The sequence below is a fragment of the Myotis myotis genome, unplaced genomic scaffold (genome assembly GCF_014108235.1).
Source record: "Myotis myotis isolate mMyoMyo1 unplaced genomic scaffold, mMyoMyo1.p scaffold_m19_p_12, whole genome shotgun sequence".
NCBI lineage: Eukaryota > Metazoa > Chordata > Mammalia > Chiroptera > Vespertilionidae > Myotis > Myotis myotis.
This window is the reverse complement of record NW_023416316.1, coordinates 41322027-41337405: the sequence shown is the minus strand read 5'-3', so window position 1 is coordinate 41337405 and position 15379 is coordinate 41322027. Positions and strand designations below refer to the sequence as shown.

General features: G+C 42.1%; 1 protein-coding gene across 3 annotated transcripts in view; it reads right to left on the bottom strand.

Annotated features, from left to right (window-relative positions):
* TRPM3 (transient receptor potential cation channel subfamily M member 3) overlaps positions 1 to 15379 on the bottom strand; it is a 237081-nt gene that overhangs the window by 44468 nt on the left and 177234 nt on the right. For all 3 annotated transcript variants that reach the window (XM_036330860.1, XM_036330862.1, XM_036330861.1), the window contains one exon: positions 14229 to 14403. In XM_036330860.1, coding sequence (XP_036186753.1) covers positions 14229 to 14403 — 175 coding nt within the window. The remainder of the gene's footprint in view (positions 1 to 14228; positions 14404 to 15379) is intronic.

Here is a 15379-nt window from a genome sequence, read left to right as displayed (position 1 = left end):
AGTCAGGCACTGAGCTGTCCAATAGGGTGGACACGAGTAACGTGCTGCTTTTAAAGTTAAAATGTAAATTAATAAAATTAAAATTAAAAATTCACTTTCTCATTCACCCTGGACACATTTTCAGGGCTCACTAGCCACATGTAACTAGAAACTACAACTATACATATAAAGAGGTAATATGCTAATTTGTCCATTACGGTGTCCCAGTCACGAACAGTCTGTGGGTGGGGATGGGTGCGGGGACTTCTGCCCCCACTGCTATCGTCAGGCTGCCTGCCTGCATCCCTGCCCAGCGCTGAGGTGAAGCTGCCTGTCTGCATCCCTGGCTAAGGATGTGACACTGCCTGCGTGCATCCCCATTCAGTGCTGACGACACTGCGGGGGCAGGAGGGGAGGGGGAAGGGAGTGGGGGGTGGGCTTGACGGGGGACTTCAGGCCACACCCTCATCTCCCCCGCCCCCCAGCGCCAGGCCAGGGGACCTCAGGCCATGTCCCCTGCCTGGTAGAGCTTGACAGGGGACCTGAGGCTGCACCCCCCTGCCCAGCGCTGGGCTGGGGAACCTGATGCTGTGCCCCCCACCCAGAGGGGCTTGACGGAGGTGGGGCCGGCCAGGTCTGGGTCTCACCCAATGAGAGTGGGTCGGCTGGGTCTGGGTCTCCTGTGTTTTCCAAGTACGTGTGGGTGGTGGGCAGGGACTTGACTCTAGGTCCCGCGGCATGCCCCAGACTCTTACAGGAGGGAGATTTTATGTACATTTTACTAATTTTCTTTTAACTCTGATGCTTCTATTATAGAGAAAGGGCAAATAGCAATATTAAAATATTTCTTCTAATTAATTCCCTTTTAATGTGCATGAATTTTGTGCACCGGGCCACTAGTATCAGACAAAGCAGATCTAGACCAATTCCATTGTCACAGAAGATTTTATTGGACTGGGCTATTCCGGAAGAATCTGCTAGGCCTACTCCCATTCTAAGAGTTTAAGAAATCCCTTCGTAATACCGTGAGATGATTTTTTATGACAGATTATTATTCTTTCACAAGCCACCCTCCTCTTTGGAACACGAAGATTATATCTAGAACATCTGGACCTTTAGTGTCAATAGGTTTATTTTGGGGATCCTGTTTTTATTTACAAGATGGTTAAATCAGTGAGGTAGGATCAAATTTTGAAATACTCATTTTTCCTGCCTATCTTTCAAGCAGTATTGGCTTTGTACCTGCTTAGCGGGGATGGGTGTTCAAAAAAGAAATAAGTGGAATTATAATAAAAATAAAGTTGATTTTCTGGCAGCATCTGCATTTGTGGTCTGAGAGTCACACTCATGCCTATACCAGCATTGTTTCCTTATGCACTCACTCAACAAAAGACATAATCTTCTCTTCTGATCTTTTTTATTTGAATCAGTAGAATAAAAAAATGAATGCACAAAGCAGTGTCATCTTATGTATTTGGATAAAATGTCAAGTAGGAAATTGATTCCATCCTGGACCTCTGGTTTCACATATTCCTCAACTGAAGTAGGGGGAAGGAGTGGATGCAATCGCATGACTGGATGGTGTAGATGAGGGGTCAGTGAACTACAGCCCATGGGCCAAATCTGGCACACTTCAAAGGATTCTTGGCTTAAGTATACTGGGATTTGGGGATCCATTTCATGTTTACTTTATCCACTGAGAGAATCACTTAGGAAGTTCATTGACTTTAGGCATGTGGCTTTCATCTTTCATAGCGAACGAAGAGCTCCAGTCTTCCCGATCTGTCTTCAAATTGCAGCTTTTCATTCATTCCTATGATTAGTTTGGTTGCTCTTCTTCAGCTCAACGTATTCATATCTTCCTTGAGAAACAGTGATCAGTATTATTCTTGGTGTCCCAGGCACAGTACACAATACGGCTTTGCATTAGGTAAAGACAGCCCCTTCTGTTTTATTTTTAATGCTATGTTAGATGTTTTCTAACATCATTTTGGGTTGAGTTACACACCATGATGGTGTCTCCAGTATTCAGTCTATAGCAGTGATGGTGAACTTTTTGAGTTCAGCGTGTCAGCATTTTGAAAAACCCTAACTTAACTCTGGTGCTGTGTCACATATAGAAATTTTTTGATATTTGAAACCATAGTAAAACAAAGACTTATATTTTTGATATTTATTTTATATATTTAAATGCCATTTGACAAAGAAAAATCAACCAAAAAATGAGTTCGCATGTCACCTCTGACACACGTGTCATAGGTTTGCCATCACTGGTCTATAGTGATTATTTCTTACCTGTACTTGATTGTATCTAGCTAGAGTATGGAATATTCTTGTATTTTTAGTGACTAATTTAATCTTAAACATGCTCATTGTAAACATTCTCTGCTACTTTTCTGCTGACACACACGAAGCCTCTCTGAAGTCCCTTGCTGTTGGCTTAGTATTCAGGATTGTCATAAACTTTAGTTTCTTCTCTAAATCTTGTAAACTCCCATTTTTATTTTTAAAAAATATTTTTATTGATTTCAGAGAGGAACAGACAGAAACATCAATGATGAGAGAGAATCTTTGATCGGCTGCCTCCTGCACACCCCCCACCGGAGATCGAGCCCGCAACCCAGGCATGTGTCCTGACTGGGAATTGAACCGTGACCTCCTGGTTCATAGGTCAATGCTCGACCACTGAGCCATGCTGGCTGGGCCAGACTTCCATTTCTAGATCATTTTTCACATGCCGAAGAGCACAAGTTTCAACATAGTTTTTAAGGAAGCCATACTGATTTGCCTTTATGGAGGGGCACACAATTTTTATCCCCTTCCCCCAACTCCGTGATAAGTTATTTCCTCATAGAGACAAAATAGTTCCAACAACTAGATGGGAAGTAACTTTTCTCTCCCAAGTACAACTTTTTGGGAAGTGGTTTGGTGCTCTTTTGAAAAGGTTTCGAGAATTTCAAACATGTCCCATCTGCTGATGCCTTCCTTTTCATAGGACTTACTTGGGGTATTTGTGCTAGAGTAGAAAAAGCATAGGCTTTGGAGTCATGAAAACCAAAGATGTACCCAAAATACTCTGCTAATGGCAGAGTTACAATGCAGGCTGAAAAGGGTCAATTGGACCAAGCACTAAATTTAATTATAGACAATATATTAGCAAGTTTAGACAAGGTTAAAGAAAAATTGAATACCCCAAGTTGATAATAAGAGCTCATTCTTGTGAAAGGTGTTTCTCTAGTATCACAGACCACTGCTAATTTCAAAAGGAGAGCCTCCTCTGAGATAGAGAATTCCCCCGCCATCTGGGGAGGTTCCTCTTTAGAATCTGGTTGCTCTGCATCACTACACAAAGTCTAGAGTTCCATCCTTTTAAGGCACCAGAACAATCTGTCCCCAGTACGATCTTGAGCAAAGGTCACTAGACTGCCTGTGAGACCTAGGTACTTAGATACCATTAGCCTCATCTGGCCTCTTAGACTACTAGAGTTCCAGCCTTCAGCTGCCTCAGAACTCTGGAAAAGTTATTCCCACCAGACTTCCTTTGCCTATCATCCTTTATTCCTGCAATGCAAAGCCCTCTGGTCAACTATCCTCCCCTATGCTACTGTCCTCAAATAACAATGGGCTTTCTGACCACTGAATTTTCCCATCACTCCTCCCTTTCCTCCCTTGCTCCAGAGCCTTCTGGAACACCCTTGGCACTGAACACAACTCTACTGCTGTCTCTTATGTTTATTTTTTATTTTTTTTAATTAAATCTTTATTGTTAAGATTATTACATTTGTTCCTCTTCCCCCCCCCCAAAACTCCCCTCCTCCCAGTTCCCGCCCCACCCTCCGCCCTCACTCCCCACCCACTGTCCTCATCCATAGGTGCACGATTTTTGTCCAGTCTCTTCCCGCATCTCCCACACCCCTTTCCCCCGCAAGAATACTCAGTCCATTCCCTTTCTATGTCCCTGATTCTATTATAATCACCAGTTCATTCAGTTCATCAGATTATTTATTCACTTGATTCTTAGATTCACTTGTTGATAGATGCATATTTGTTGTTCATAATTTGTATCTTTACCTTTTTCTTCCTCTTCCTCTTCTTAGAGGATACCTTTCAGCATTTCATATAATTCTGGTTTGGTGGTGATGAACTCCTTTAGCTTTTCCTTGTCTGTGAAGCTCTTTATCTGACCTTCAATTCTGAATGATAGCTTTGCTGGATAAAGTAATCTTGGTTGTAGGTTCTTGGTATTCATCACTTTGAATATTTCTTGCCACTCCCTTTTGGCCTGCAAAGTTTCTGTTGAGAAATCAGCTGACAGTCGTATGGGTATTCCCTTGTAGGTAACTAAGTTTCTTTCTCTTGCTGTTTTTAAGATTCTCTCTTTATCTTTTGCTCTTGGCATTTTAATTATGATGTGTCTTGGTGTGGTCCTGTTTGGATTCCTTTTGTTTGGGGTTCTCCGCGCTTCTTGGACCTGTAAGTCCATTTCTTTCACCAGGTGGGGGAAGTTTTCTGTCATTATTTCTTCAAATAGGTTTTCAATATCTTGCTCTCTCTCATCTTCTGGCACCCCTATAATTCTGATGTTGGTACGCTTGAAGCTGTCCCAGAGGCTCCTTACACTATCCTCGCATTTTTGGATTCTTTTTTCATTTTGCTTTTCCGGTTGGGTGTTTTTTGCTTCCTCGCATTTCAAATCATTGACTTGATTCTTGCGCTCCTCTGGTCTACTGTCGGGAGTCTGTATAATATTCGTCATTTCAGTCCGTGTATGCTTAATTTCTAGTTGGTTCCCCAATATAACATCGAGGGTCTCATTAGTTTTCTTGTAGATCTCATTAAGTTTATCGGCGGCTTCTAAACAGTTCTTGAGAGACCTTAAAAGTGTGGTTCTGAACTCTATATCTTCCTTTGACAATTTTGTCCTGTTTCTTTGTCTCCGCATTTTGTTATGCTTCCCTGGTGCACCCCCTAGTGGTCTTTGTGCGCAGCTTATAGTTAAACCTTGATTGTTGTAGCTAATACCAGGGAGGGTTTGACCTCCAGGCCAAGTGGCTATGAGAATCAGCTGTGTCAGCAGTGAGAGAACTTCTGTCCTCTAGGGAGGTGCTAATCCAGCCTTTGCCTGAGGCTATCCGGCAAATGCCTCTGTGCAGGGCTTGGGCGGGGCGGGTCGCACAGGATCAACAGGGTGGGCCGGAGAGAGCAGTTATGGTGGCTCTCAGTCCTGTCCCCGGGGGCTCTGCCTCTCTGAGTCCCAGCACCCGCTGCAAACCTCAGAGAGAAAGCTGCACTCGCTCTGACCGAAGCCAGACAGTCCCGCTTCTCCCGTTTGAGTCTGGGTCCCTAAAGACTCGCCTGTATCTGGAGCTCAGAGTCTGTGACTCCCTCCCGATTGAAAACGCCAACCGCGCCCTCCACCGCCAGCCCGCTCCGCGCACTCCGCACCTCAGAATTTGACTTCAGCACTGAGCCTCCTCTGAGTGTCCGTATGCATTTCTCTTTCCTCCTAGTTGTAGGACTTCCACTCAGCCAGCGTTCCTGTGGTTCTGGGTGATGTTTGTTCCGTCTTTTAGTTTCACTTTTAAGTAGTTGTTCAAAGCAGCAAACTCCGGCGTTAACCTATGCCGCCATCTTGGTTCTCCTCTCTTATGTTTATAAGCCCACTAGAGGCCCAGTGCACGAAATTTTGTGCACTGGAGGGGGGTCCCTGAGACTGGCCCGTGCCCTCCTGCAGTCTGGGACCCATCACTCCTTACTGCCTGCCTGCAGCAAAGGTGGAAGAGGCTCCCGCCATTGCCATTATGCTCGCCAGCCGTGAGCCCAGCTTCTGGCTGAGCAGCACTCCCCCTGTGGGAGCACACTGACCACCAAGGGGCAGCTCCTGCATTCATTGAGTGTCTGCCCCTTGGTGGTCAGTGTGCATTTTGCCATTTGGTCAATTTGCAATTAGGGTTTTATTATATAGGATATTTTCTTGCCTTAAACAAAACCCATTTTGCAGGAAGACACCACCTTCTTGTAACATTGTCAAATGGAAATTGTACATTCTTGTATATCCAACACTGTCATTCCCATAAGCAATGTCTGCATTTTCATTGATAGTCTTCCTCTTCCAAATCACTGTTTTACACTCTTGTGCAAAGAGCCCTTTCTTTGAGTTTCGGGTCATCCTGACCAGAGTCTTCTTTTTCACACTTCCTGTCATTTTTACAAACACTTCAATATTTGTATTAACAAACACTGAAGAACCTAGCTTCAAGACACCTCAAGACCTCAATTCCAGCATATCCTAGAATCCATTCTCATGGCCATCTCTAGACATTGTTATTAACTGAATAGTTCCACCTTTTAATTCTGAATGGCAATTTACTATTCTCTGACCACATCATCTTATCATCATTACTCTTAGGATTCTTAGTTCTCAATTTACTTGGTGCTCAGGCTAGACCTTTGATCACTTTTTTTCCTCCTAGGTACTTACTAACATTGTACCTTTATTTTTAATTTTTACTGTTTTTGTTAATCCTCACTCAAGGATATTTCCCCATTGTTTTTTGTTGTTGTTTGTTTTTAGAGAGAGTGGGAGGGAGATGGAGAGAGAGAGAGAGAGAGAGAGAGAGAGAGAGAGAGAGAGAGAGAGAGAAACATAGATGTGACACATCAATTGGTTGCCTTCCACATGACCAGGGCAGGGAATTGAGTCTGCAACCAAGGTATGTGCCCTTGACCAGAATTGAATCCGGCTCTATCCCTGACCCAAACTGGTCAGGGCTATACTTTTATTTTCTTCTCTTGCCATCTTAGATCTCAAAAGGCATAACTTTAAGAACACTTGCAAGCATCTTCAGAAAGGCTAGTCCTCTTTCTTTCTGCCATACGGACACTGCAAAGCTTCAATCTTAGATTAATCCAATTATTTGTTTTTCTTGATCTGGACTGCTGAGTCTTGACTGAGAAAATAGAAAACTGAGCTATGCAAATCAGTGGCCCTAAGCAATTCTTTGCTATGTACTGACTCCCCAGAGTGGTGATTACAAAACATTAGAGTAGTTCCCCTTATCCAAGGTTTCGCTTTGAGGTTTTAGTTACCAGTGGTCAACTGCAGTCGAAATAATTAAATGAAAAATTCTAGAAGCAAACAACTCATAAGTTTTAAATTGTGCGCTATTCTGAGTAGCATGATAAAATCTCACACCATCCTACTCCGTCCCACCCAGGATGTGAATTATTCTCTTGCCCAGTATATCCATGCAGTGTACTCCCCTCTCATTAGTCACGTAGTAGCCCTCTCGATGATCACAGTGCTTGTGTTCAAGTAACCCTTATAGCAGCCTAACTTCGCTATGTCACAGTCCCTACGTAATTCACCTCACCTCATCTCATCATGTAGGCACTGTAACATCTCATATCACAAGAAGGGTGAGTACAGTACAATAAGACATTTTGAGAGAGAGGGAGGGAGGGAGGGAGGGAGAGGGAGAGAGAGAGAATGAGAGAGACAATTCACAGGACTTTTATTATGGTATAATTGTTCAATTTTATTATTATTAGTTGTTATTAATCTCTTACTGTTCCTTATTTATAAATTAAACTTTATCTTAGGTATGTATGTATAGGAAAAAACATAGTATATATAAGGATTCAGTACTATTTGTGGTTTTAGGCATTCACTGGAGGTCTTGGAAAGTACTCCTCAGGGATAATGAGGAACTACTGTATTCTTCTCAAAGCCCCACTTCATTGATACCTCCCATACACATACAATACTTCTCTCTCTCTTCCCTAGTAAATGCTTCACCTTGATGCTCATCTACTCTTTAAATTGCTGTAATTGTCTTTTGCACTCACCACTGAAATGATTATTCTCTAGCCAAAATTACCAGTGACACCCTAAAGGTCTCATTGAATGAACACTTCTAAACATTCACCCAACTGAACTCTTATCTTGCATTTGATACTACTGATTCCTCCATTCTTAGCATTCTACCCTGGACTTCTCTTTACTCTCTACCTGTCTCCCCTGGCAAGCCTACTCTCTTCCATAGCTTTGACAGATAGTTGTGTTCTTGATCTCCAAATCTCTATGTCTAGTCTAGCTCTTTCTAGTTAGCTCCAGAGTTTGATATATAAAATAGACTTCTTCATGGTTTTCTGGGAATTCCCATGGGAATCTCAAACTCAATCCAATCCCAACTGATTAACTCCCCTCCTCCCCATCCTTCTTCTTCCCAGGTTCTCTACGTCAGTAAATGATATCACCTTTTAGACCAAGCATGTCAAACTCGCGGTCTGTGGGCCGCATGCAGCCCACAACGAATATTTTTGTGGTCCAGCCAATATAATGGTATGTAAGAAACCGTTTTCATAAAAATTTCATAACTTACTTTTTAAAATATCCTGTTATACATAATTATTAATAACGAACTACAACATTCGCTAATGACTGATAACTATAATTGTGTTGCATTCATTTCCCTTACACGCCTTACATGCAGGCACACCATTTCTCTCCACTAATACTAGCAGCAAATATTTTAGCAGCCGATTGCCAAGTCATTAGTCTTGTACTGACTTGTTTGGTGTGCACAATAGGAAATATTTCGCTTTCGGAGAACGAGAAAAATAGGTTTATTTGCATTATGCTTATTAATTTGTGCAGTTATTCAGTGTCTGGTAAGTTAATGTTCAAGAAAAAATATTAAATTTTATTAAAATGTTCTATTATTTTATGTTAATGATGACTCATTTTATTTCAGCCCTTTTATTTAGCATGTCTCTATCAAAATAAACCTACGTTTCTATGAAAATTGAAGCTTTTGGTTTTTTTTGCGGCCCACATAAACTTAAATCTTGTTTATTTGGCCTGCGTTAGCCTTTGAGTTTGACACGCTGGTTTTAGACTAAGCCAGAAACCTTGGAGTGACCTTCAATTCCTTTATCTTAAATCCTCATCCACTTCCCCCTCTACCTCCATCTTCACCATCTGACTTCTGTCCAGGTGCTTCTGATTTCACCTTCCTGAAGTCTCTTCTCCGCCCCAACTGCTGTTGCATTAGCTAATGTCCTCTTACCTCCCATCTCAACTCCTTTTATGGACCCTTTACAGTTTTGCTTGATAGCTCTCACTAAATCATATACCAGATCATGGCATTATCCAAGCATGGAGTGTGAGTCTTCCAAGATCTATACTCCTGTCTCTCTCTTCAGACCCATCTGTCCTGCTTCCTGTCTCCTGCCCTTCATCTTACAGTCAGCCATATTAAGTTACCTGCCGTGCCTGGAACTTTCCATGCTCACTCTCAGTGTGGAATGCCGTTCTTCTCCCTCTCACTCCTCTGCTCCTTTCTGCCTAGCAAACATCTGCTCATATTTCAGGGCTCAGCCCAACCTTCTCATTCTTTGCAAGGTTATATCTATTGGGCTCCTACTCTTACCCCAGAAGAACTGACTACTTTCTTGTTTGGGCTCCATCTCCACATAATCCTGTCAATATCAGTTTGACTCTCCTGGACTGTAAGCTCCTTGAAGACAGTTTATCTGTCACGTGCATCCCTATACCTCAGTGTCCAGCTCATTAATAGAAAAATATCTAGTGAATGAAGAATGGACCAATTAAAAATGAAGGCCAAGCTGGGAGCAAAGGCTAAGTGAACATTATGATAGCGGAACAAATGTTGATCACACTGCATACTGAATCATCACAAGGGCTTGTCTGCCGATAGTGCTGCTGTCTGTAAACCCACTAAGCCTCAATGTGCATTGTAAACAAGTCAGGCAGGTATTCCCGAGAATGTAAGCTGACTTTCAGGGACAGAAGATGGGGGTGGTAGCTCATATTGGCCGGCTTCCCTACCATTTGTGTAAACAAAACCCAGCAAAACAATTCCCCCTCTCCCAAAAGTTGGCACTGTCTCAAGTGTTTCTTCTCCAAAATACTTTGTTTGGCCAGGCAACACTCCCCGTGCAATAGCTGTTGGGCATTAGTGTGCGCTGCATCCTTTAGAGGTCAGTCCTGAATACCAAACAGATGCAGAGCCCGAGTCCCCAGAACTGGAGCCTAACAATTGAAATGCATAACAATATCCATCTTCTCTGTTCACACTGCTCTAAGTTTCACCATAAGCAGGCACATTTTAGAGACTGGCCTTGAGGTATTCTAATTTCCACACCTGAAGAGAGGAACAAATACTTTGAGGCAGAAAAGTAATGCAGGAGAGGGTGTTAGTTTTCCATGCTCACTCATACTCTTTGTTTCCTGATAAAAACAGCACTTCAAATCAAGTCAACATCACAGAGACAACAGGGGTACAAAAGAGTGAGGATTTTTTTAATAGAAAAATTTTGTACTAATTAATTAAGTAGAGCAAAACCAAACCAAACCAACAAAAGAACCCCCTCTTATTCCAGATTACCTATTAATTTCAGATGGAAAGCCCTAGGCAGTAAGAGAAAATAAAATTGACCCACGCGTTAAGTAGACTGGCTAATTTAGGGTGAGTGGAAACAGCTAAATATTAAGTTGTCATGGTAGAAAGTAGTGCTTTCGTATTACTACCCAAACTTGTAAAAACACTCAGAGAAGCAGAAAGAAGGACTAAATTTAGAGCCTGGTTTAATGCATTCAAGAGCATGACTCATTTCCCCCCTGTCCTGGTATGGCCTAGGGAATCTGTGTATATGACAGGCAACACAAGGATGGCTTGTAAATAAAGAGTCATTTCATTCATTCAGAGGTGGGAGGAATCTGCCAACAAAGGTGAACTTCCAGGTACCTCACACACCCAAACAGAACCAGATTTCTCAGCTGGCGAGAGGCCCACTAGCTTTGCCCTGGCCTTGGCATGAACATGCTGGAAATTGATTTTGCTGCGCCTCTTCTCTAAGTGGCTTTTACCTCACTTGGGCTCCAGTGGGATCCTGACCAGCTCTCAGAAGCCATGCAACATGGGTCACCTTAATGAGATGCCCAAAAGAATGTCATCATTTGGTAGCGAAGCATTTAGCAACCTGCAGCCCAAGTCACCTCATGGTGGCCCCTAGGCTGGGTCTTAGGGAGTTAGCATTTTACATAACAAACACCTGGGGTGATTTTGAGCTATTTGGAAAAAACAAAGTGAAAACAAACAGACCAACAACAGCAAGTTCTATTCCCATCAGTTAATCAGGGTGTTGGTCAAAGTGTCCAGACAGAGCCGCCCATTGCTGTCCCTTCCCCAGTTTCACCATCTGCTGCTTCCAACCATGTATTTGCACTCACTTCTGCTCCCACCACCAAAGCAAATATTTTAGCCTCTACAGATTATGGAGATTAAAGCCAGACTATCATTTGTGTTAGCTCAACCTGGTTTAGAGGTAAAAGCACCTATGTTATTTTGTGAGTTTACAGTGACTCCATTCTTTATTATTTTTCTTTTAGTCTGTAAATACATTTGGAAAGTAACCTTATAAGTCTTATTCTAGCTTTTTTGGCTTTACTAGATAGTCTCTGGGTTTAGGGAAAACTACAAAAAGGAAATGTACATAGAAAATCTGTTGTTCACTATCATTGCTCCTAGAAGTGAGGGCATCAAAGCTGTTCTCCCTTCTGAGGTGTAAGATGGAGGTTAGTAACCCAATCCTAGGGCCCCATTATATATCCATATATATTCATCCCAATGAAGAAAGATTATTTCCCCAAACATGAAATGGGTTCAGCAATTTTTCAGTTAAAAGCAAAAAGTTAGATATAGAGCGCGTGCATTATGTTAGAAATGAGTCGCTCTGAGGTGTGTGTGAATGAGCAGCACTTGGAGAGGCCCACACAGGGCACAAGGCAGCATGGAATTGGTAGGCCCTGGGCAGGGCTGTGGGTCAGGTGGATATGAGATCCGATCAGCCTGAACACATGCTTCACAAACCAACCTAGACACGGCACAGAAAAGAGGCAAGACACTACAGGGCAGCATAAATGATGTGTACCTTTCTCAAATAGCTTGGTACTTGGGTCTCCCAGGCAGTTCTGAATGACCGGGTGGGGCAGTCACCCAATCCCCCTTGGGCCCACCCAGTGCCATAGCATGAAAATCAAATAATTTAGAGGACAGGGATAGTCAATGACCTTGGCCAAATGTGATGACAGATTTGGCGGAATCTTTCTATACCCATTTGAGAAAGGACAAATACTGTTTAGCACTCTAGATAGAAAACTGGCTGATTTAGCTTAGAACAGTGGCTTCGAACAGTTCCTTCAGAATATCAAGAAGGAAGTGGTTAAGGGAAGCGTGTCATGAAGGTTGCATCCAAGGCTGGGTCTGTTACATAGTGGGATTTGGGGTAGAAATTTATCCTCACACACATAGAGCACCACAGATCTAATTAACAATGTTGGAAATCTATTTTCATACTTCACTCACACGAAACACCTCTCTTCTGTATTCGGGATGGTTTTCAAGTTCTAAACTACAATCAGCCCTTCTTTTAAAATAACAATAATAAATCCTCTTATTCAGCCAGATGGTGGTGTCTGTTGCACTAGGCTGGGTTCATAGTACAACATCAATAAATGGCCACTTGTAGAGGGACAGACAGAATCCCATTCATAAAACACACCTGTACCTCCCTTTCTCTCCCATCCCCAAATGTTACCTTGTCAAAATACCCGGGGGGCTGAGTCTCATTTTAGGGAACAAAGGAAAATGAGAAAAGGCAAAATAATGTTAGTGGAAAAGCAATTTCTTGGGGGGAGAAATAGTACATTTGGTCTCTGAGGAGAAGGATCATTGGTGGGCTTTTGAAGTATTGTTTTGCCTCGAGGGACCATTTGAAAGGAAGATTCCAAAAGAGTTTTCTCTGGAAAGCTGTCTTGGTGAAGGCTGCACATTGTCAACCAAAGATATTTCAACTAGGAGACGGAGTCAAAATTCTTCCTCAGTGAGTTGGCTGAGTCTTATGAAATGAATATTTGTTTCAATTAGCCTTCTTGCCTCAGAAAACTCATTCTGAGAGGGAAAGGGTATTCGTTTAAAATCCACCAAGAAAGGGAAAATGACGTAGAGGTATGGTCTGTCTCCTGTGGACACATGCTCTTCCCTGGCCTGCAGGATTCACACTCTTTGGTGCTTTGTCCTTATTTTCCTGGTCTCAGTCCTACCTGGGACTGGCGGGGGTGGAAGAGGGATGCTGACTAGAGTCTGCTCTTGCTTCTTAATAAGCTCTACTACCTGGTTATGTAACCTTAATCCATGTCCACAGTCCAGGGCTCAAATGGCTGGCCTGTCAGCAAAAAAATGTCTGAGAAATGTTAATTCAACAATGTTGGAGGGATGTTATTTCTAGAGCTAAAGTCCTCAGGGGAAATGAGAAATAGTTGCTCCTGGGATTCGACTCCTCCACACCGAAAGATTGTTCTTTCCTGATGCTTTCCTCTCAAACAACTTCCCAATGCCTGGTGTGCCCTGACATTTGGTCCAAATAAAATTCTGGAACAGACTCCTAGGATACAACTATCTTCACACTCTATACCAGGCGAGTGTTTATTATTGAGAATCAGCACCTATTAGGGCTTGAAACATCAGGGGCCTGGCTGCTGCTGCTGCTTGCTCCCCACACTAAATCACTTCATGATATAGATACTATTTTATGTTTAGCCTTTAGAGCAAGCAACTCAATTTATAACCTAAGGCATTTTCCATACTTCCAGGCAATGAATACTAGCTTCTGTGGAGTCTCAAAAGTGCATAATTTAAGACAGTGGGGAAAGGAGCTGGAGAATAGTTTCCAGTGCAAGGAAAACACCATGCAGATGTTGGCCCTCACTCTTGAATTCTGATGGTGAAATTGAGAATTGTTTATTTGTTCTTAAGTCAAACCCAAGGAATTTATTTTTTACAGGCTGGGGTAGGGGTGGGGAGTAGTGATGTAATATATTACTAATACTGAAATAGTCAACACATGGCCCTAGGATTTTAAATTCCCAAAGAATTTCAATCTTGTTAAATGGTTTATTTCTTGATCAAATTTGGTATAGCAGATGTTGATTTGTGTCATAGAAAGGACATACCTGAAGAAACACCCGAGGATTACTTTGCTAAAATTGTATATTCACCTTCTGTAATTGTTTTTTTTTTTTTTTTCCTCCAAGATAGCAAGCTAGGAATTGGTCCTCTATCTTGAGCCATTTATTGAGAACAAACAAATGAACTTGGAAAAGACATGACCCGATTGAAGTTAAATACCTGACTTTGGTGTATGAGAATCATAAACTTGCTTACGGTCTATCTGGTCCGCAAACACCTCCCCATAAATCATCCAATAGGGCATGTAGAAGATGTTCTTGGCCAACTTCCAGGATGGCTCCTCATTGGGAAAGAGAATGGCTTGCCTGGCAACCCCAAAACTCATCAGCACCACCAGCATAATGATGACAAAGTACATCATGTCTATCATCTGGAAGGGTGGGGAAGCAGAGGGAGAAACAAAAGAAAACTCATATGATTGAATGTTCCAATGACACTGACCTTGATGGGAACCTTTGAAGGAGGTTCACTTTGGATAATGCTGTTAAGGGATGTTTAGATAGGGAGCTGTGCCCAGATAAAAGGACACTTGGTTTATTGAAACCAATGTCCATGGAATGCTATAAATAACTCAAAAGATCATTAAAAACAAACAAATCCTCAAATATATGCCCAGTGGAACCCCTTCATTTTCCATTGTTGTCTATGGGACCTAGTCAAAACCAGACTTAGGAGTTAAGTAGCATAGAAGCTTGGGTATCTATATGAATTTAGTACTAACTTTTTCTCTGCTCTCATGGGAGGCAAATGTCCTTCTTGGTTTCTTCCTTATTAGCAAAATTGGAATTGGGACAGTTGAACTATTTGAAGAATTATTGCAATGTTGTAAATTCTCTAAGTTCTGAAAAGCTAATGAAGAGGTGGAAGCTCATGAGAATAATCATTTGTAAACAAAGCTAGGCCAACAAATATCCATCATATTCCATCTTCTCCTTGTAGCCCCACCTCACTGCGTGGTATTCGACAATAAACCTGTCTTACAGAACCACTCCTCCTGTACTTCTCCTGCAGCATATGCTATCAGTTAGGAAGAGTGTTTTCATAGGCATTAGAATCAGGTAGCCCATTCCTGTGCCTGCTGTTGAAAGGTTGGATTTTCATCTTGACATGTTTATAAAATTCTCTTTTGACTGCTTTCAAGTACAATGTTATCGCTTGTTTCTCTTTCTTTTTTTGTTTGTTTTTATGACACATGCAATTTGGGATCTGTTTCTTATATGCCAAATTACTTTCCTATTATCACCAAAAATAGATGAGAATGTAATAACTATTATTTTACCTGGTCAGAACCCATTGCCTTCTTCTTTTAGAAACAGTTCCCACCCATTTTGGCCAGGCCTGGTTAA